Genomic DNA, 22,678 nt, shown 5'->3' on the forward strand with positions numbered 1-22,678 from the left:
TTTGTTTAGGGTCCTGTGTCGTCCTCTAATAATGCCACACTGCTGTTCTCCTCTCCCCTCCCCTCCCCTCGAGCTCTTTCTCCTCCCTCAGTTTCTCTCGTAAGTCTTATTTATAAATGTTCACACAAAGTTCTTTCCGGATCTTAATCCCAAGTCGTCTGCGCGTGGCATTGCAACGTTAGCTATATAATGGAATAGCGTGAGTTTCCTGCAAGGATAAGTGACTAAGTGATTTGTGTTGTACAGGTAAGTTCAAAATTTTATGTTTGTTCATTTTAACAGCTTCATGGGATTTTTTTGTACCAGAGCAATTCTCACCTGTCCAAGGTGCGCACACATTACACATTGAGCAGATTGCGTGACATAAGATTGCATGAGTGTATCTTTGTCATCTTTGTTCATCGCGCATTTCGGTCTTGGGCATTCTAAAAAATGCTTATTAAATAGCTGCCTATAGTTCATTCTAAAGCAAATGATTTCTAAGAAGGGATCGAAGCATTTTTTCCATTAAGTTATAATATTAAAGGAAATAAACCTTTCACTTAATTACATTATACACATACGTAAAATATAGACAATGTATAGTTGTCTTTGAGAATCTCAGTGCGATTGTTGCTCTTATGCATAGCATCATAGGCTTCTAAAGGTTACCGTTTCAAATCTCACCTTCAGCTGTAGTACCCTTGAGCGAGGTACTTACCTTCAATTGCTACAGTAAAACTACCCAGCTGTAGAAATGGATTAACAGTCATAAGTAGCTTAATGGAGCAGAAAAAAGCATCAGCTAATTGAATAAATGTAATTGCTGTTCTCTCTCATACATCCAATGCTGAAAGTGTTCACAGCCAACATTGTGAAACGCTTGTTTTTTGAACACGTCGACACAGTATATTCGTTTCCGGACGGTAACGTAATGCCGTGCGACACTGAAGAAAAAGGTTTCCAATCAGGCTATTGACCGTTTTCAGCCGAGCACGCAGCGTGAAACATTTCAGTTATTTAATTCATGTTTGAACGAACGTTAAACGTGTCAAAAAAGACTTTGGAAATAGTGCGATTAGAGTGAGCGAAATATTTATCGATAGTTTTGTTAAATTTAAATTTTTGATTTTGCGTAGAAAAAAATTGCTTGATGGTCTAGTCATTATGCTACAGAAAAGAAACCCTTTTAGATGCTGTAAAAACACATAAGAAGGGCAGCATGGTGGCGCAGCGGGTGGAGCTGCCACCTCGCAGTGTCTGGCCTGTTCCGGTGTGGTTTTCATTCCGGCTCAGTCTGTGTGGAGTTTCAATGTTCTTACCGTATTTGCGTGGGTTTCCTCTCATGCTCCAAAGATCTGTGTTTCCGCTGAACTCTTAAATTGCCCTCAGTGACTGTACGTGTGTGTGAGTGAGTGTGTGTGTGAGTGAGCGAGTGTGTGAATATCCTACATGGACTGGTTTCCCATCCGGTATGTCCCACCTCAGCCAAGTGCCCCGTGATTCATGGATAGGTTCCTGACCACCACGACCCTCATCAGGACAAGAGATATAAGGAGTGATTGGTTGTAAAACTATAAGAGAGTACCATAGATGTTCCTATTAGGAAACGTGCAGCGTAATCTAAATATGTGCATTTCGGTTTTTACACGAGTGGTAAAAATATTGTCACGGGAAACAATTACTAAAAAGCTTTGTCCCGAATTTTTTTGAAACTGCTGTCATAAACAGTTTGCATTAACACTGTAGGTGGCTATTGGTATTGTTTGTGGTTATGATGATTGTGCCGAAGTAATTTATTTAGCGCACTTTCCCCCCGTTAACGGTCATAATTCGTTGCTGAAAAACAACCACATATCAATAAAATGGGTAATGAAATCATTTGTTTTATTATTAATAATAATTAATTTAAACCTAAAATCACCCTATGTGACGCTTGGTATAAACTACAAAGAAATCGTTGTTTAAGACATTAAATTAAGAATACGACAATACATATAAGGGGGATGCAGTGGGTTGAACTGGGTCTTGCTCTCCAGTGGGTCTGGGGTTCAAGTCCTGCTTGGGGTGCCTTGCGATGGCCTTGCGATGGACCGGTGTCCCGTCCTGGGTGTATCCCCTCCCACTCCAGCCTTATTCCCTGTGTTGCTGGGTTAGGCTCCGGCACCCCCTCATGGGACAAGTGGGTGTGTGTGTACAATACATATATTAATACTATTATTCAAAAAATAAAAAAAATGATTTCATGAACTTACCTGATAGTTTGCATGGTCTGGGTTGAAAACACATTATGGCTTTTATTTGATTTCTTACACACTACATATTTTTCAACCCAGCCGTGTAGTTGGCAACAGTGACACGCCGGTCCCAAGCCCGGATAAATGGGGAGGGGTGGAGAAAGCAATGGCAAACTACTCCACTGTCTTTGCCGAAATACTTTACGGATCCCAACCAAACATCTTCAGTCATGGTGCTGGAAGGCAGTCCCCTGGGCCGGAAAGCACCCTACAAGTGACCAGGGAAGAGCAAGGACGAATTTCGAATAGCTCGGACAGAGAAGAAGAGGACGTCCAAGAACACGCTGGCTGGACATCATTAAGGCCGACACGAACACGCCCTTGAAAGAATTAAAAGACATGGTCAAAAATCGTAAAGCATGGATAACGATGATCCATAAAGTGACCGAAAGTCGTCCTCGACTGAACGGTTAAACCATCATCGCATATTTTTCACTGTGGTTTTAGACCTAATTTAAATCTAATGCGAGAGAAATATCTTTGTCCTGTAAGCGCTTGAAGACTTTAATCGTTTTCTAAGCTACGAACCTCTTGCACACACTGTTCTTCATCTGTAGGAGCCATTTTTCAGAAATACAGCTCTATAATAAGTAAATAAATAACGTGACGAGGAAACAACAGAGGTGCAAAACAGGATGCAAACACAGCCAGGTGGTGTAGCACGCCGAGCGAGCCAAGTTCAGAGAGTGACCAGACACCAGGCGGTAGGGTGTGACACATAAGGGATTAGAAACCTGGAGTGTGAAGCAGTGTCTGTATCCACACCAATCCCAGGTCCACGGTACCAATGCTGCTGTCCTTCGACTATCCATTTAAGTAGCGTCACCACACCTGGTCTCTGTCAACCCCGACATTCCCGAAGATGGCTGAGGCCGCGATCCTCTGTGCCACAGATGGATATGGAAGCCAGACTACAGAACACACAACCACAACTGAGAGAGTCGGTACCCTTTTCCCACAATGCAGCGCGTTTGCTTGATGCGGCTTTCAGATTCAGCCTCAGGTTATCATGCCGGACAGAACGTTGTCGACCTGCACTAGATGACCAAAACTGAATAAATTAAAATCTGGACTGATTAATGATAAGTGGTATTAACAATAGCACACCAGATATATGAAGAGCCAGTATCACGGGATGAGGGTCACGTGTATTAAATAATACCTCGGTGCTAGAGCCCTTTATCATTTCACTCGCTCTCTCTCAACACGCAATTTTTCACTGATGTCTTTTTTTCTCCAAAAAAAAAAAATTTAAATGGAGACAATAATGGAACGGCTTCTTGCTGCTCGGCTGTGAAAATGAATGCGTTGCCATGCACTTGACCCGATCTCCTCACCTGAGCAGCGTGTCAGCTGGGAGTTTGCACTTGAGACCATGGGGCCACCTCTTTTCCGCGCTGCTCCTGGGGAGATCAGTCACTGGTGGAGTCAACTTAAGTTTCGCTTCGAAAACAAGAAGGGATGGAATGAAATGCTCGATGAGACTTTTCTCTTGCGGAACAAGAGGTGAGTAAACTCCAAGAATGCACATTCCTACCCTTCGCTCTTTGTTGAAACACAATGGGCACATTTTTATGTTTTATAGAGCATAATGTAATGAAATGTAGTACACTAACTAGGGTACACTTGGCTATAAAAATGTTTACAACCCTTCCAGTTCTCCAATCAGTCTTGCGTTGACCTGGTCTTCACACGCGTGTATTCAGAAAAGAGCTGTTAATCAAATCTCTCCCTCACTCTTAGGATAAATGATATTCCCTTCTTCTTCGCCGCTGAAGAGAATGATGTTGGTTCCTTACGGAAACTGCTGAAATGTCCCTCCACAGACATCTTTCAAAGAGGTGTACTTCTGCTTTAATTAATTTTTCCTACACTGCTTGTAAACTGATGGAAGCAAAATTTTACACTGGTTGCAGCCCTTTCTCGTACCTCTGTATCTTCAGCTCAGATGTAACCTTAGGCAGTCATTGCCTTTGTCCATGATTAAATGTCTTACATTTTCATTTACAGTTATTTATTTATTTATTTATATGTAGGGATGACTGACCCATTGTGCATCTAGCAGTGTGAGTCTTTGGGTGCTCTGGTTTCCTCCCACAGTCCAAAAACATGCTGTTCAGGTTCCCCCACAGTGTGTGAGTGACAGAGGGAGTGTATTCCACTGATGTATGGATGAGTGACCCAGTGTAAGTAGTGTATCTAGCAGTGTAAGTCACCACGGTGAAGAAGGTGTGTGGGCTGATAACACTACATAGAGTTCATTGGAAGTCACTTTAGAGAAAAGTGCCTGATAAATAAATAAATGTAAATGTAGATAAATGTCTTTGTGCCTCTCCTCTGTTTGTCTCAGGAGTCCTGGGGGAGACTGTTCTACATGTCGCAGTACAGAATGACAGCCTAGAGGCTGCCATAGCTTTGATGGATGGGGCTCCGGAGCTCATAAATGAGACCATGACCTCTGACCTCTTTCAGGGTATGCATTCCGATATTTTTTGCCATATTCAGTTCAGCTACAAAGTATTTCATCCAGAAAGTCTATCATCAGTTTCAGAACCATAATTATTAATGACAGATTAAACTATTTTTTTGGACATATATTGCACTTTTGTCTTTTTGGGGTCATAAATCATGTCACATGCTTTCTGAATGGTTAATGTTGGATTTTAGGAGAAAAGTCAAAGTTTGCACAAAGTCATAATTTACAGCTGCTTCAGGTTGCTTGTTTGCAATTTGTCTAATACATATAATGATATTTTCACTTTATTCTCTTCTTTCCTTTGGCACTCCCAGGTTTGAGCCCTCTTCACATTGCTGTTATGAACCAGAACGTGAACCTGGTCCGTGAGCTAATTGACAGAGGGGCACATGTGGACACTCCCAGGGTGACCGGATTATACTTCCAGAAGAGAAGGGGAGGACTGCTGTACTACGGTGAGGGAAGACGCATGCTGGGATGTTTCAGATTCCGGGGTTTTGGACAACAGGTTCAGGCATACAGAAGTAAACACTGATTTGGGTTTTTGGAGTGCCTCTTAGCGTGAGGCCATTTTTCATCACATAGTTGCCACCCTGTTGGGACATCTTTGTGAGATGTATTTCATGTTATTTTTGTTGCACAAACTGCCAACATGACTTAAAATAAGTTTCCAATATAGATTTGGTGGGAAAGACTTAGATCACCCCAAGCAAGACATTACACCTCACAAAGATGGAACATTGACGCACAACGTCCGGTCTCCTGAGTGCCACAACGCTGGTTTATTGCTTATTAGTACTGTAGTCCAGAAAACCTCTCGCTTGCATGTTTTCACCATGAATGATGATTTCACATTGCAGCAGCACATCCCCTTCTTCTCCAAACCTCTGCTCTTCATGGTTGCAGCCCAATTCCAACTGTGTCACTATCCTAATAAGAACGCAGAACTCAGAATGACCAAACAATGGCTTAAGCAAACAGAAGGAATATTATTTCTAATCTAGTCACACAAGGATACATTTAAGCATAAAAATCATATTAACAAAACGTACTGACTGAACTGACACAACGATTTTGATTTATTCTATCATTAAAAACATCAAGAAAACGCTGCTCTTTTTCAGTCATTCAGGAGATGGAATTATTTTATCATAAACATCTTAAATTGTGTCTACCAGTGCAAAAGGTTTTGCTCTGCTCGGTCCATTCATAACATCTCTTGTTTTCGGTGGTTTCACCTTCAGGTGAGCATACCCTGTCGTTTGCCTGTTGTGTGGGGAACCAAGAGATAATCTCCATGTTGATAGATGCTGGAGCCAACATCAGGGCCCAAGACAGTCTTGGTAAAAATATTTTTACTTTCTTTACCTTTCTAGTTGTGTGAATATAGTATTTCTGGGTCACTCGTGTTCTGTGTTTATGTGCATGTGTACAATTGCTCTGCATTTATTGTTACTTGTTAACTTGGAAGATGCTGCTCTCCAAAGCAACTTATAATGTTAAAACTGCATTTTGAGATATGTAAAATTATTAGGCCATTTACAGAGGTGGGCATATTTTACTGGCGCTATTCAGGGTGCATACCTTTCTGTGTAGTGGTGAGAGAGTGCACACATTACACTGATTTGCTCTCTAAAAAGGTGGTACATTGTATGCAGCTTAGTATTGTACATTGAGGAATGGCTGGTAGCATAATGGTCCAGAGGTCGCAGGTTTGATCCCCACCTCTGGCTGCAGTACCCTTGAGCAAGGTACCTACCCTAAATTGCTCCAGTAAAATTAGCCAGCTGTCTAAATGGGTAAATAATTGTAACCTTAACATTGTAAATCGCTTTGGAGAAAAGCATCAGCTAAGCAGATTTAATGTGAATCCAGTCATGTTACCTGAAGGTCATGGGTTCAAGCATCCTGAATTGCTCTTTTAAAAATACCCTACAGGGTGACTGTAAAGTGCTTTCGGTGTAGTTGTAAGATTAGAAGCATTCAGTTATTTTCTCTCTATTTTCTAATTTTGCAAGTCGTTTTTGGAGAAAAGCATCAGCTAAATGAATAAGTGTAGTACAGATGCTCAATGATACTGTAGCATTTACATTTATTTATTGGTTTGACACTTTCTTACAAAACAACTTGCAGCATTATCACCTACAATAACACAACACAACATTTTTCAAAGTTCTTAGTGAGGATGAATTTTTGCCTTGATTATGACTAGTTGAGGTTTACTGATTACAAAAACACCACTAGTTCTTCTAGAGTGTAAGTTTCAGTTTGGTACTTTACAGCCATTGGAAGATTCTAGAAGGCACCAGTACATTCTAGAAAGTAGCAAAACATTCTGGAAAGCATCAAATACTAAAAGGTACTGGAATATGCAGTGCTTGGAACCCAGTGCGAAAATTTGCAAAAATTTGCTCATTTTAAGGATGTGGAATACCTTTCTAAAAACCGATATACTGTATGAGCTAACACCAAAAGTATGCTTGATCTAACAAAACTGAATGGAAAATGCAAAAAAAAAAATGACATGATAAAATTTTTAAGCCGTGTTATTTACCCATGTATACAGCGGGGTAATTTTTACTCGAGCAATTTAAGACAAGCGCTTCACTCAAGGGTACTGTAGCAGGAGAGATGACTGCAATCCAGCTCTTCTGATTGTAACGCAATGTCTCGAACTGCTAATCTACTTGCTGCACATGCATTTGATTCCAGTTTCCAATGTGTTCATATTGGTTTCTCTCAGGAAACACGATCTTGCACATCCTCGTTCTGCAGCCTGATAAAGACATGGCCTGTGAAACCATGGAGATGCTGCTGGCCAAAGATGCAGAGGCTGAGAGAGATATTCCGCTGGACCTAATTCCCAACTACCGCGGACTCACTCTCTTCAAACTGGCAGCCAAGGAGGGCAACTTAGAGGTCAGGATCCCAGCAACACATCTTGTGCAAACCATGAATGCTATGAAATATAAAGGAAATGATGGCGATTCCACGAATGAAACATGCTCTGATGGTCCTCTTAGCCCCTTGCCTCTCTTTACCTCTCTATTCAAGGTGTTTCAGAGTCTGGTCAATCGAAGGCGAGTAGTTCAGTGGAGCATGGGCCCCCTCAGCTCCAATCTTTATGACTTGACTGAGATTGACTCCTGGGCCGACGATCAGTCCGTGTTGGAGTGCATTGTTACCAGCCGGAAGAATGAGGTGAATCATGATGAAAAACTGTTTTTTCTGTAGTGCATGATGTGAATTGAAAGGGTCACAAAAGAGGCATTTTAATCCAGTGAGTTCACTGGATAACCATATTTCTCTGTTCTTCCTTTCCAGGCAAGGAACCTACTGCAGGTGACGCCAGTGAGACAGCTTATCAGCCTCAAATGGAATCTCTATGGAAAACATTATTTTAGGTAATTTTCTTCATAAATTTAAAGAAGCAGAAAGTCTATAAGAAACTGATGTCTACAGATTCGTTTTTGCTTTATTACGCTAAGTGATGCTCTGTTAGGTGGTTGATCTGGATATCTAGAGTGTGACTGTTTGGAGCCTGTATTTTGCATTTAAAAACTTAATTTTAGTGGATTTTGTGCAGCACGTTGTACTTTTAGAGTTTCGGTCATTTTCTCGTTGTAAATAAAGAATTGTTCCGTTTCATTCATCTGAATTAGTCAATTTTATCCAAAATATTAGTACCGGCTGTGTTACATTCACACTCATGTTATGCTTTGTAGGGATCGTAGGCATTACAGACATAAAGAACTCTCATTTTATGAGCGCTTGAACTTATTAGCATCTTTAGTTTGTACCATAAAGTTCACATAACAAGCCACAATTTTGAGAAATGCCTTATAAGAACAGAAAATTTTAAATTCCAAAGTATGAGCCATAGTGATGTCAAGCACTATAGAAGGTGAACGGTCATGGCGTCTCACATTCATTTCGGTCGTCTCGTTGAGCAGCGTCTCAGATCGCAAGCGTTTCTCAGGAATCTCCTGTTAGTGCTTAACAATCATCTGTCATAATAATGAACCTCAAAGCAAAAAAGTGCTCAAAGATGTGACAAGGCAAAAAGGCAAGGGAAAGGCTTACTTTTTAAGTTTAAAACTTAAAATAATAAAGCTCATAGAATTTTCTTGAAGGTAAATTTCATTACAAAGGACTTCGAAGGTGTGATTTGTTTTACCATTCTTTTATCACACATGATCCCTTACACGCATCTCAGCAAAGATGGGTTGGTTACTAGTATTGTGAAGGAGTTTACATTCCGAGAATTGCCTCATTAGGTGGTGTTATAATAATAGTCTTTATTATGCACTGCATCTGTAGAACAACTTCTCAGGGTATTTTGCAATAAACAAGAAAGTTATTTCGGTTACAACTGTAAAACAAATAAATTTACAGCTACCAAAATATCAGCGTGTAAAAAGAAAAAAAGATGTGAAGAAACTGAATAAATTAACAAAATAAAAAGATTCCAAACATTCCAACTATAAAAGAACAATAGAGTCCACCCCTTTATTACCAGTAATCACATCCATGGTCATGGTGGCCCAGGGTCTATCATGTAAGCATGGGGTCTGAGGCAGAGCACCCCGTGAACAGGGGGTCAGTTCAAGGTAGGGCAATCATGCACGCGTTCATCGTCACAGTAGGATTCATTTCGAGTCACCAATTCACCTGGAACGTGTCTTTGGAGCGTGGGAGGAAACTGGAGCACCCAGAGGAAGCTCACGCAAACGTGGGGTAACATGCAAACTCGATGAAGACTGAGTCCGATTCAAACTCCACACCCACAACCCAGGAGCCGTGAGGCACCAGTGCTATCTAGAGTACCACTGTGCCACCAAAACAAGAACATCAAAAGAGAAAACACAGGTGGTCCCCGATTTAGGATGGCTCGACACGATTTTTCGACTTTACGATGGTGAGCTGGCAACAGACATTCAATAGAAACCGTACTTCGAATTTTTCATTTAGATTTTTTTCACGGGCAACCGATCTGCGGAGCAATACTCTCTCGCGATGCTGGGCAGCGACCCGCATCTCCCAGTCTGTCATGCAGAGGTGTCTATTAGGTGTATTAAATGCATTCTCGACTTACGACTTTTTCGACTTGTTTTCGGTTTCGCGGAACGTAACCCCATCGCAAATCGAGGACCACCTGTAATAAAATAAATTACAAACACGAAAGGAAGAAAACAGACAGAAAAAGGAGCATGTTATGAGTTTGAGCATGGGGGTCTCGATCCTGGATCTCAACGTCTCCAACGCAATCATGATGTCCTGGACTAGAACTGGAATTTGATTTTCTCCGTGAAAGGTGGAACTCTTAACCTCTTGTGGCTCGGGAAACATTTTTCCCAATTAGCAGTAATTAAGACTTTGTTTTACGAGGATTCACCTGACAAGCGGGCTTTCAGGAAGAATGTGAGCCATAACAGCTGATGTCAAAAATGTCCCTCCCATCCGCCACAGGTTTCTGCTGCTGGTGTACCTCCTGTATATCGTGTCCTTCACCCTCTGCTGTGTGTACCGCCCGGTGAAGGATGCCCCGGAGAATTACACGGCGATCATTTCCGACAGAACCATCCGTGTCCAGAAAACACTGGAGGTAAAAATGCACAGCTGCAATATGGCCTTTATACAGATGTCTGTTTGCTTTCTTCGGTTTCAGTAAAGCAGCGTTTCTGTCTGTTCGTTCTTTCATGTATTCTTCCGTGTTTTTTTTTTTTTCAGGAAAGCTACCTGATGTACGAGGATAACGTGCGTTTAGCGGGTGAAATCATAAGTGTCCTCGGGGCCATTTTAATCCTGTTGCTTGAGGTAACTGTAACACCGTATCTGCCCGTTAAGACCACCCTATTGCCTTGACCGCTCTATTTGATACTTGATGTTGACCAATGCCTAGATTCCAGACATACTGAGAGTTGGAGCCAAGCCATATTTTGGTCAGTCAGCCCTCGGGGGTCCCTTCCACATTATCCTGTAAGTTAATTTACTTGGATTTCACCTCTCGTGCCGCTTTTGCATGTCAGGCTTTTGTTTTCAATTGATGTCAGTGTTCATATTAACTAGAAAATCAAAATGGCTCTGGTGCAAAATTAAACAGCGGAACGCAATGTAGCAATCATCTCATGCATCTCTTGAGAAAATTTTGGCTGCTACCATGGGGGTAATAGGTAGTGTAGTAGTTAGAGCTCCTACCTCACCCTTGAAGGATCCAGGTTCAAATCTCTGCTCCTGTTTAGCAACCCTTGAGCAAAGAATTTACCCTCAAGAGCTACAGTAAAAAAAATTACCCACTGGTAAAATGGATAAAGAATTGCAAGTAGCTTAACACTGTGAATTGCTTTGGCGAACAGCATCAGCAAAACAACAAGAAGCAATGTTGGTACCATGAGAGTTTCTCTCTACCAGATTTTGGAACTTCTCTGAACTTTTCAGGATCACCTATGCATGTCTCGTGGTGATGCTGTGTGTCCTTCGACTGAGCAGCCTGCCCGGAGAGATGGTTCTCATGGCCATCAGCCTGATGCTGGGCTGGTGCAACGTCTTGTACTTTGCCCGCGGCTTTGAGAAACTTGGACCTTATGTTATCATGATACAGAAGGTACACAATTCTCTAAAGGCCTGCCCAGACAGTCTCCTTTATCGCCCTTTCTACTCTACTTCTTCTGCTGGGGACAGTGAACTTTAAACCGTCATTTCAGTGCTTTTCACCTCATATCTAAATATTTGTATGAACTGCATAATTGATGACTTTCATAATTAAAAATAAAGCTGTTTTGTTTTTATTTAATCTTTCCAGAACATTTTAGGGGACCTTCTCAAGTTTATATGGCTGATAGTGATAGTGGTATTCGGATTTGCTTCGGGTGAGTAATATGAAAAGGGAACAGGTAAATGACGGGGTTTGCTATCTACCCATGAGTGTTGACTGAATTCTAGTCGAACCTATTTATTTTTGTACATTCAGCTCTTGGTGAATTTGACGGTGTGTACATTTCACTAGCTCAATCAATGCATCACGGTAATGTGATCTCTTCTCTCCAGCAAATAAGTGGAAATAACGTGCATGTCAACGTTAGACAGGTTTGAGCCTGAAAAAACTGCATTAATAGTCTATGAGCATTACAAATTAATAAAGGCATGGTTGATATTTCCTACCTGCTTTTTTACTGCTTCTTAATTCGTCATCCCTTCGTTCTCTTTCCTCCCCTTTCCATCATGGGGTCTCTCTCCGTGTCCCTGTCTCACCATGTCTATCCAACAGCTCTGTGGATGTTTTACATGACCCAGGAAGTCGACTCCCTGCCTCCCTATCGCTCCTTCCCCATCACCTTGTTCACCCAGTTTGAACTGACGCTGGGACAGGTTGACCTGCCCGTGGACCACACGTTGACCATTTCTCCCGTTGTCCACGTGCTGCACTGCATCTTTTCTTTGGTCTCCAACCTCCTGCTCCTCAACATGCTGACTGCCATAATGTCGGAAACACACTCAACTGTGGACGGGGTGAGGGAAGAGCTCTGGATGACACAGGTACCTGCTCTTAGTCCCAGTGTTTTCCCCATGTTCTTGGGGACACTTTATTCTTGCCACCACCCCGCCCCCAACCCCCTTTCTTCATTATGCTTTCATTGAAGACAAAGGCAATTTTTTCACTGTTGACTCTATCCGTTTTCCACTTGATCCGTTTTCCTCCTAGGTCGTGGCAACCATCTTAATGCTTGAGCGAAGACTGCCCCGATGTCTGTGGCCTCGTCTTGGGATGTGCGGATCTCAATACGGCCTGGGGGACTGCTGGTATCTTCGGTAAGATTTCACCGCGTCCGGTGCGCGTGGATGGACGGACTTAAATGACATCAGACCTATGGATGCCGACCTTCTTAACACGAAGCAGTTTAAGTCTAACGCTAAGCTGAGTCTTTGAAAAGAATAATTAAAGGGCAGCACAGAACAACTCAAAGGAGGTAATATGAGTGTTGCATGCACCCTTCCAGCAAGAGAAGCGGTCACCTGCATCTAATTATGGGATTCATTTAACGGCGCCTAAAGAATGACAAAAAAATTTTCCCCACATCCCAGAGTGGAAGATTACAATGAAAGTGGCGATACCTCAGAAGATGAAGAGGACAACAGCGATATGACTGGAAAGGGGAAACGAGAAAAGAGTGACGAGAGGAAAAGGAAAGGGGAAACAAACATGAATAGAGGACTAGAAGAAGAAAAAAACGAACGCGGTCAAGGCAAAGCTTCCGAGACATCGTTCGTCAGACCCTTGCAGAGGAGCATGTCGACCCCCAGCCGGAAGTCCCAACAAGCATGGCACGTGATTGATGTCAGAGCTCAGGATTTGGAAGCAGAGAAGGAATCCCAGCTCTGATGCAGAGAACGTCTAGTAAGTCTGAAAGTGTGAGAACTGCAAGGACCTTCCAGACGGCGTCAGAACACGACGGCACCCTTTCCATACATTCATATATCTATATTAATATGAGCTCGTATTTAGCCTGATGTTTAGTCACATGCAATCTTCCTATACTTACACAGGGCAATAATGGAGTTTCAAAATCACATGATTCGTACTTACTGGTGAGGAAGGGTTTAAATGCAATAATAATGAAATAACAGTGTGTATCTAAAGCTGATTAATCTTGCAAGCGTCACTGATCGCATGCTCTTACCACGCCTCCTGCTTCCCGCCTTTGAACAGCAAAATAAATGAAATCAATAAAAATGTTTAATGTGGTGAAAAGGCTACTACAGTGCTTAGACAAAGTCATTCCGGAAATAACAGATTTTGAGCGGTACTTTTTTAGTGCAACATTTACAGTAGAGTTCATACTAACACACCAAAAAGAAAAGAAAAAAAAAAAAAAAAGTGCTCTTTTTGTAGTGGAAAACAGTACAAGTTAAAGCTAAGATGACACAACATGTCAACCAAAAAACAGCAGTTGTCACAGCGGTAAAGAAAGATCTTGCGATGTGAAGACTGTCATTATGTAAGTCGCTCTTGATTATAAATGTCTTTGCGGCGGTCGTTACGGAAGCTGATGCGGGTAATGTGAGTATACAGTGTTATCTGCCAGCATTTTCAAGCTTCAACTACGACAAAAAACTGATTTAAGCAGATTTAACTACAACGAATATTGATCGATTGTGTTCCGTTAGGTAGGCTACGTTACTCTTGCTCTTGCTGGTATGTATGGAGGGTTACTGAGACACAGGCGGCGTGTGACAATCCGCTCAGATCTTCTTCTGGCAGATGTAGGCAGAGAGATAGGAGCAATCTGAGGAGCCCCAGCTTTTGGTAGGCATGTCTTTGCCAATGAGAAATCCACAGCTATCCTTGTCTGAATGAGGACCCCAGTAACTGTTTGGGAGACAAAGGACAGGAGTTTACTTATGATACACCAGCACAGCCAATCCTGCTCTTTCCTGGGCCTGAAAGTGTGATCCAATAACACTCTAACTAAACCCAGCTTTGCGCATCTCCTTCTAGCGCTGATTTTCTCTTACCCCGTTAGCCCAGTGAACGTTAAAAAAAAAAAAACCCCAAAGTATATCATGTGGAGAAAACTGGAAAAGACCCACGATGCTGCCTCGTAGAGCAAAATCGTGGGAAGCGTACAGAGCCCTGCGCTCTCACCTCTGGCCAAGCGCAGACTGGTTTACCCACATCCACTGCCCACCACTGGACCGGTTCAAGCCAATCCAGTACATCAGGTTCCCCTTCTTGGTCAGAAATTCCTGTAGCAAGGAGACGACACCTGGTAAGGGGTGGGTCTCTGAGCGCCTACAGGGGTGGTTCAGAGAAAGGCATCGAGCGCCACCTCCTGGGAGACAGGAGCACGTATGGGAGGCGTCCGTACCTGCACTTGCATATTGTCTATCACCGCCAAGTCCGCACCCCACTTCTGGCACTGCTGCCTGCCTCCGCTCCACGAGTTCCGCAGTTTGGAGAGGAAGAAACAGGAGTCCCCGAACTTCAGCCAACCGTTGCTGCACAGGGCCTGACATTCAGAATCTGCACGGCAGTTTTGTCAAAGTCATTACGCTCTGAAAAACGCAGCACAAAACACTGTAAATCTGCCCTGTGACTCACAGAGTACCACAGTCAAACAAGACAGTGAGATTATGAATGAAATTATATATATTTTTAGGGATATGTAATGGTTTTAGTGAACGTGTGTGATCACTTGTTTGGAAAGATCTGATTTTCTCTTAAGCCATACTAAATATGTTTTTTTAATAGAAATTATCGAAAAGCAAAGCAGAACGCACACATTCTTAAGCTTTCACTTTTTTACACCGATTCCACACAAAGACCATATAAAATCTGGTAACTTAGTGTCTGTGTGTTACAAAAATACCATGTTTAAATGGAAAGCTATAACCCAAATACATCATCACAACACACAGGACACAAAATGATCTGCTTGCATGCAGGTTCACCTTTTTTCTCAGTTGACGTCACCACAGCCTTTTCCACTCTTGGGTGCAACTGGTTGCACAGCTCCAGAGTGCAGAGGTGCTGGGCCGCACCGTCGTCATGCTCCGTCTTCAGACAAGCGGGCCTGGCCTGGACTGGAGGGGAAGGAAGACGGAGCGTGAGATCGCAGCGCAGTCGCGGTAACGCTTGGAGCGCGTGCCGTTCAAATACACGGACGCGCAGGCATACAAACAGGAGGAGCCTTGCGGTTATGAGCTCGTCTGAACTGAAGGGACCGAATGTGTCCATGTACACACACACACACACACACACACATCGGCTGAAGCCGCTTGTCCTAAACGGGGTCATGGCAAGCTGGAGCTCAACCCAGCAACACAGAGCACAAGGCCAGAGGGGGGAGGGGACACACCCGGGACGGGACGCCAGTCCGCCACAAGGCACCCCAAGCGGGACTCGAACCCCAGACCTACCAGAGAGCAGGACCCGGCCAAACCCGCTGCGCCACCACACCCCCCGTGTCCGTGTAAAACGGCACAAACCCTGAAACGAGTGGAGCGTCCACAGGAGCCTCTAAACAACGTGTCTCCGTGTGTATAAGTACATATTTATGCCATTTGACATGCATGCAACGAATCAATGAGATTGCTGCGGCCACCAGTAGGTGGAGCAGTGGCTAGAGCCAGGTCGCGGGTTCGACTCGAGTGAAAGCGACCCAGTTGTATAAGTGGGTAAAAAAACAGAAGTGTGAGCAGGCCAAAAGCTGTGAGGTGCTGAAGAGAGTGGGAGAAGGAAGAAGAAGAGGGACGGACGCTGGAGGCAGAGGGCGATGACCACTGCGGCGAAGATCAAGGTGAGCAGGAGCAGGATGAGGGAGAGCGCTCGGTACACGCGGACTCTCCTGTAGAGCTCTGTGGAAACACAACAACAAGAGGTGATAACAGTCATAATAAAAAAAAAACAACACGGATGATGATGATTGTGATGAACAGAGGACAAGAAGAACAAGCGCAGTCGGCGATCATACGGCGCAGCTCCGGTTTCTTTCCTTCCCCGGGCGAGAAACTGTTTTACCTTCCTGCTCCGCAGCAGCAGCCAGGTGCGGCTTCTCCGGCTGTTTACCATTTTCCTCCCCGTTTCGGTAGATCTGGCAGAATTTAATATTCATCGCGGCAGAATGTGCGCGTCTGCGGGCGTCGGGTTCGAGTGTCGAGTGTCTGAGTGTCCGAGACGGTGTCTACTGCGCTCTTCTCTCTGCCACCCGGGGAGATATTTTTAGCAAAACATGGCGTCTGATATGGCGAAGGTTCATGGAAAAGAGGGAGGACGCGGCATTCTTCTCGCCGTTGCTTAGCAACGGCACCAGCCGCCGGCGATTTGGTTACGGTCAGTGCCCGCCTTTCCTGCACTCTTCTCTTCCGTTCCCTTCGCTTCTTCTCCGATTCCCCAAGTGCATTGTTTCATGCCTTAAGTTCTGGACTGTAGTAAGGAATCCAAGTCCCTGGTTTACCCTTGATCAGGGTACATACCCTCAACTGATGTACATTTATTTATTAGCAGAAGCTTTTCTCCAAAGCGTCTTCCAATGAACTCTGTGTAGTGTCGTTAGTCCAAACACCTTATTCACCACAGTGACTTACACTGCTACATACACAACTTACACTGGGTCACTCATCCATACATCAGTGGAACACACACACACACACACACACACACACACACACACACACACTATGGGGGAACCTGAACAGCTTGTCTTTGGAGTGTGGGAGGAAACCAGAGCACCCAAAGACATACACTGCTAGATACACAACTTACACTGGGTCACTCATCCATACATCAGTGAAACAAACAAACAAACAAACACACACACACACACTATGGGGGAACCTGAACAGCTTGTCTTTGGAGTGTGGGAGGAAACCCACACAGACACGGGAGAATATGCAAACACTACACAGACTGAGCAGGGATCGAACCCACAGCCTCTCTCACTTTCCAGGGGCCTGTGAGACAGCAGCGCTTCTTGCTGTGCCACCGTGCCACTGGATGCAGTCAGCCTATCATACCATGAAAATGAGTACATTTTCACAGATTTGTGTATCCATTAGTGTAAATCACCCTAGACACAAAAGTGGCCGTCAAATAAGGGCTCATAGCTTAAGGAGACTCCGGGCAAGGAGAACTATATTATATTATATGGTGGGAAGAGAAACGACCCATATAGGAGTTGTACGAGATATCTGTTTTAAAACAAGCTAGAAAAATTGCTGCTGATGACACACATATTCTACATGAGAACTTTAACGTGTTACCCTCAGGGAGACAATTTAGAACTTTGATGTGTAAATCAAATCATTATAAGAATTCTTTTGTGCCAACCGCGGTTAAATTATTGAATAGAAAATTCCAAAACTGAGATTTTAGACAGGTATATAGTAGGTTTTTAATACTTTTTGACTGTTGTTTATTTCTTACTAATTGTATGTTATGCATGGGGGGTGCGGTGGCGCAGTGGGTTGGACCAGGTCCTGCTCTCCAGTGGGTCTGGGGTTCGAGTCCCACTTGGGATGCCTTGCGACGGACTGGCGTCCCGTCCTGGGTGTGTCCCCTCCCCCTCCGGCCTTACGCCCTGTGTTGCCGGGTAGGCTCCGGTTCCCCGCGACCCCGTCTGGGACAAGCAGTTCTGAAAATGTGTGTGTGTTGTGTGTATGTTATGTTATGTTATGTTATGTTATGCTATGTATTGTTTTATGTGAGTCCAGTGTTGTGCACTGGCCATGTCAGGGTTGTCCAAGACAAATTTCCCAGAAATGGGACAATAAAGTCTATTCTATTCTATTCTATTCTATTCTATTCTATTCTATTCTAAATCACCCTAGACACAAAAGTGGCCATCAAATACGAGCAAGGAGAACTATATTATATATAGAAATAGATGTAGATAATATAGATATAGATAATATAGATAGATATATATGTGTACATATATATATATATATATATATATATATACACACTGTATATAAATTATTTTCTTCATTCTGCATCAATAAGTATTGTTCTCTTTGCTGGGAGTCTCCTTGCAAGTGTGCAAGAAGTAGCAGACAAGTAGCCTGTAACCTTGGAGAAGTTCTGTAAAACCCAAACAAATGATACCGTGTCTGCACGTGATACGGTGTCTGCATGAAGCTCATAGACCTGACATGTAGCGTAGCCTTCTGTACCACACAGCATGGAACATCCTAAGCTTTTCTTCAGCACTCATACGCACAGAATATAAATATTTGTTATCGGCCACTCGGGACGGGTCAAGGTGACATTTAAGATCCCTGAATAAAACCAGCTGTGAAGATGGTTCAGTTAACTAAACTTGAATTTTCTTTGTGTTGTGACTCACGTTTTAATGGCCAAGCAGCGACGAGCGAATTACAAAGCTGAAAAAAAAATCCTGAGCCGGCACAGGATGCATGACAGTCTAAATAGATGTGGAATAATTTCCGAGAAACAAAAATAGCTTCTGAGGAACTTTAACTTGAGCAACAGTTTCAGTATGACCATATGCTCTTTCACAATGTGAAGTTGTCATTCTTTCTAATTCCTCGTTTCATGTTTTCACCATGTTTAATTTGCCTTTCCCGACAGAACATCTTGCAATGTTGTCCACAGACGGCTGTTATAGCGTGCATTTACTGCAACTGATTTTACTGTATGTATTTCTAGGAGACACTGACGTCACACAGTTTGGAGATACTTTAATTAGAAAAATTAGAAATCACACCACTTTTCAGTTTCATGACTGTCCACATGCACTTACAGTGACATATGGCATCTTGTAAAATGTAAATTGGTTAAAAATGGGAAAAAAAATCTGGTCATATTTATTATAAATGAAACCCTGTATTAAATCAATATTTTTAACAAACACTAAAGAACATAAATTAAAAAAAAAAAAAAAAAACATGCATTACAAAATAACTGTAAATGACCTTTTTTGCTAAGGAAATAATTTTTGCTAAGGAAATAATATACAAAATTTCATAAAGACCATCTTCATTTGAAGGGATCTAGGATTTTTGGAAACCCACAATAGACAGACACCTAGAATGTGTTTTCAGTTGTAGTGGTTAATTCCTTGTATAGTTTTCCCAAGGTCTTTGTAAAAACATCTCTGATACATTTCCAAAACCATGCTGCCAGTTTTTCTGGCATAGTTTCTGCCATCCATGCACATTCATTCACTTCAGCAAAATAAAAGGGGTTCACTAGCTGTTACATCTATAGGCAGTCGTGGGTATTTACAATTTACAAATAAAGCAACAGGTACTGATGAAATAATCCATATTAATTTTGCATATATGCATTTTTTGCACAAATTAGTCTGCTGCGTTATATGTTACTTTGGAGAAAAATGTGTGTGAAATAAATAAGTGTAAAACGTAAATGTAAGAAAATATCCAAATCGTTTGTCCCCGTAGAGCTCGGGCTGATATTTTAATTGGAAAAAATTTTTATTTGAAACTGCTGAATAAATACCTTCAAATCCTTGAGAAGTTTCTTACAAAAGACTCTTCCTGAAATAGGTTAGATTTCATTTCGGCCAGAGCTTGCTTTTGCCGTGATGACAAATCATCAGTACAAGACCGAACGTGCAAAATAACCATTAAATACTTTTTCTTTGAGAATAATGCAAAAAATCAGAAAACATGTCTATTTAGCAGCAGTCCTGTGGCAGAGCACCTTTGTTTCAGGCTTCTGAGAAATGGAACCGCATAAAAGGGCGGTACAGTATAAAGACAGTGGAACCGGACAAAAATCACAGCAGACTGGTTGAAAATAACCGCGCCAACAATTCTCCGCCAGCATTAACTTTGCAAGTTTATACAGGGACAGCTGGAGGTGTAGTGATTAGAGCTGCTGCCTTTGGACCCACAAGTCAAAGCTTTGAATCTCACCGCCAGCTGTAGTACCTTCAAGCAAGGTACTTACCCTAAATTACTCCAGTAACTTTGCCCAGCTAAATAATTGTAGGTACGCTAATGTTGTAAATTGCTTAGGATAAAAGCATCACCTAAATAAGTGAAAGACAATTTTTTTTGGGGGGGGGGTTGAGTGGTTAGAGCTACTGCCTTTGAATCCAAAAGTCACAGGTTTGATCCTACCTCTGGCAGCAGTACCCTTGAGCAAGGTACTTTCCCTAAATTACTCCAGTAAAACTACCCAGCTGTATAAATGGGTAAATAACTGTAAGTTCCTTTGGAGGGAAGTATCAGCTAAAATGAGGTAATGTAACTTGGTTTTTAGTCTTGTTGATATCAACCTGTAAACTTGTGTGTCTCAGTTTTTGAATGATGCACTAACTGTTTTAAAATGCTCTTTTAGTACTTCTTGGGGAAAAGACACAAATGCACTGTGGACTCATAGTAACACCTGACACCATGAGCGAAGCGTTCAATGTTACCTTTTCTCTCTGCAGGGAGGATGGCTGTTTCATAGATGTTTTCTGGGGTAGACAAGAGTGTTCTGTAATCTGACTCTTCTTCTTTTCCTTTGCCGGCTAAGAGACGAATGTTTAGAACCACAATAAGTGGTGGTTCGCAAAAATGGATCAGATAAATAATTACAGAGGCAAAAAGATTTTAAGATGGATATTTGTGTCTGCTTGTGGCTTACCTTCCATCTTCGGTTCTGCCTTTCCTTCTTCTTTCTCTTTTGGATCCTCCACGTTTACTTGCAAATTCTCGGTCTTCTCAATCCCTTTCATCTCCATCGTGCCCTTGGTTTTGGATTTTTACTTTCACTTGACTCAAAAGTCAGGCTGCGCTGTGGAGTCACATTTTAGGGGCGTGGCTATTTGTCATTTTCACTTAAGCGGTCAACATAAGGTTCGATGGTCCTGAAGACTCCAACAATTAAGCAGGCCTTATTCTTTTACATCGAAGCAAATTATTTTAATAGTTTGAGACCGCACAACAATGCCATTGGCATTACTAGTAATAACTCACAGTCACAAAGCTTAATGGGAAAAAGCAATTCACTTGATAGGATGAAATGCAATACAGCAAAAATCTGGATATCCAAAATAATTTCTAATTTTTTTATTCCAATTCTTAAGAGTATGCTGTTTTGCGTATTTTTTTTTCTTGGTTTGGCTATACTTCCTCTTTAGATTATTTATTAAATATTTGCCCTTCTCTCTTCCACTCTATGACCCATGGACAATATTAACATACTGCAACAGGTTTGACAAAAGTAAAATAAAATTTAAATTCAAAGTGGTATTTTTCACAGGGGGGCGCGGTGGCGCAATGGGTTGAACCGGGTCCTGCTCTCCGGTGGGTCTGGGGTTCAAGTCCCGCTTGGGGTGCCTTGTGGCAGACTGGTGTCCCATCCTGGGTGTGTCCCTTACGCCTTGTGTTACTGGGTTAGGCTCCGGTTCCCCGTGACCCCGTATGGGATAAGCGGTTCAGAAAGTGTGTGTGTGTGTGTGTGTGTGTGTGTGTGTGTGGTATTTTTCATTCGAATTAATTTAATTCAGTCTAATCTTATGGCACGCTCTTCTCACCAGGGTCACACAGATCGCTGAACATTGTTCCAAGAAGTGGTACAGTAGAGGAGGAAATGGTACAACGCAGATAACCAGGCGCTGAAGCGACAGACAAATATAACTACTGTATGGAAAGGCAACTGGCAACAATGGAGAGGAAAACAAAACAACTCCCAACTGCAAAGGAGAGAGAAACAAACCCCCTGGGGGCCCAAGTACTAGTGGATGCTCACCTCTCCTGGACATTCTGTTGTGGTGATAGGGAAGCTATGTGGATATGACCAGTATAAAAACCAGAATGTCTATAAAGATAGAGCTATAGTCTGAGGGTTTTGAAACCATTGTTCAGGCCCTATTATGATTTATATTATACACAAGAAAGTTGTTACCACATTCAAAGTACACACACACATTGTCGGAACCACTTGTCCCATACGGGGTCGCGGGGAACCGGAGCCTACCCGGCAACACGGGGCGTAAGGCCGGAGGGGGAGGGGACGCACCCAGGACAGGACACCAGTCCGTCGCAAGGCACCCCAAGTGGGACTCGAACCCCAGACCTACCGGAGGGCAGGACCCGGTCCAACCCACTGCGCCACCGCGCGCCCTCGAAGTATATGTACGTGACATAAATTCTTTACCAATATGATCATCAGTGAATGTCTCAGAAACATGGCTTCGGACAGTAATACGGTGCAAAAAGACGGCCTGAAATCCACACAGTTATGTTGTCACGCCTGGTGGTTACTGTAACATCCTCATATGGACGTAGAGGTGTGAAATTCACACGCGCAGCGAGAATGAGCGCACGGAGTTAAGAGAAGCACACCGAAACGTGGCTTCAACAGCTCTGAGACACGGGACCTGGACAGGGGTACGGCGGACAAGCGCAGGCAAGACGGAAATTCGGGACTGGAACGGACACCCACTGTGAC

The 22,678-nt window shown here is 42.9% G+C and overlaps 2 protein-coding genes across 4 annotated transcripts; one reads left to right on the forward strand and one right to left on the reverse strand.

The window, feature by feature from the left end:
* The first annotated feature begins 154 nt into the window (after positions 1 to 154).
* On the forward strand, positions 155 to 13,627 carry trpv6 (transient receptor potential cation channel, subfamily V, member 6). 2 transcript variants are annotated; one of them, XM_018735747.2, is made up of 17 exons: positions 155 to 246; positions 3,622 to 3,782; positions 4,020 to 4,117; positions 4,627 to 4,749; positions 5,067 to 5,207; positions 5,997 to 6,095; positions 7,496 to 7,671; positions 7,807 to 7,953; positions 8,077 to 8,156; positions 10,222 to 10,357; positions 10,483 to 10,569; positions 10,655 to 10,731; positions 11,191 to 11,356; positions 11,555 to 11,621; positions 12,020 to 12,288; positions 12,455 to 12,561; positions 12,835 to 13,627. In XM_018735747.2, the coding sequence occupies exons 2-17, from the start codon at positions 3,652 to 3,654 to the stop codon at positions 13,130 to 13,132; spliced, it is 2,202 nt and encodes a 733-aa protein (XP_018591263.1). In that variant the 5' UTR covers positions 155 to 246; positions 3,622 to 3,651; the 3' UTR covers positions 13,133 to 13,627. The 2 variants fall into 2 exon arrangements, with proteins under 2 accessions (XP_018591263.1, XP_018591254.1); XM_018735738.2 differs by lacking the exon at positions 155 to 246 and having other exon boundaries at positions 2,210 to 3,782.
* On the reverse strand, positions 13,469 to 21,000 carry si:dkey-26c10.5 (C-type lectin domain family 2 member B). 2 transcript variants are annotated; one of them, XM_018736187.2, is made up of 7 exons: positions 20,870 to 21,000; positions 20,658 to 20,753; positions 16,009 to 16,107; positions 15,202 to 15,333; positions 14,619 to 14,773; positions 14,396 to 14,496; positions 13,469 to 14,119 (listed from the first exon to the last, which is right to left on the reverse strand). In XM_018736187.2, exons 1-7 carry the CDS (start codon positions 20,964 to 20,966, stop codon positions 13,993 to 13,995), a joined length of 807 nt encoding a protein of 268 aa, XP_018591703.1. In that variant the 5' UTR covers positions 20,967 to 21,000; the 3' UTR covers positions 13,469 to 13,992. The 2 variants fall into 2 exon arrangements, with proteins under 2 accessions (XP_018591703.1, XP_018591710.1); XM_018736194.2 differs by lacking the exons at positions 20,658 to 20,753; positions 20,870 to 21,000 and adding an exon at positions 16,271 to 16,541.
* Between the last annotated feature and the right edge of the window lie 1,678 nt (positions 21,001 to 22,678).

The sequence above is a fragment of the Scleropages formosus genome, chromosome 18 (assembly GCF_900964775.1).
Source record: "Scleropages formosus chromosome 18, fSclFor1.1, whole genome shotgun sequence".
Taxonomy (NCBI): Eukaryota; Metazoa; Chordata; class Actinopteri; order Osteoglossiformes; family Osteoglossidae; genus Scleropages; species Scleropages formosus.

Excerpts from the sequence above, each read along its gene's own strand:
- si:dkey-26c10.5 (XM_018736187.2), bottom strand. The coding sequence starts at position 20,966 with ATGGAGATGAAAGGGATTGAGAAGACCGAGAATTTGCAAGTAAACGTG. Across the intron at positions 16,108-20,657 it reads CCTCCCTGCAGAGAGAAAAG|AGCTCTACAGGAGAGTCCGC; the intron begins GTAACATTGAAC and ends GTGTTTCCACAG. Across the intron at positions 14,120-14,395 it reads CAGTCTGCGCTTGGCCAGAG|TTACTGGGGTCCTCATTCAG; the intron begins GTGAGAGCGCAG and ends TCTCCCAAACAG.
- trpv6 (XM_018735738.2), top strand. The coding sequence starts at position 3,580 with ATGCGTTGCCATGCACTTGACCCGATCTCCTCACCTGAGCAGCGTGTC. Across the intron at positions 6,096-7,495 it reads CAGGGCCCAAGACAGTCTTG|GAAACACGATCTTGCACATC; the intron begins GTAAAAATATTT and ends GGTTTCTCTCAG. Across the intron at positions 12,289-12,454 it reads AAGAGCTCTGGATGACACAG|GTCGTGGCAACCATCTTAAT; the intron begins GTACCTGCTCTT and ends TTTTCCTCCTAG.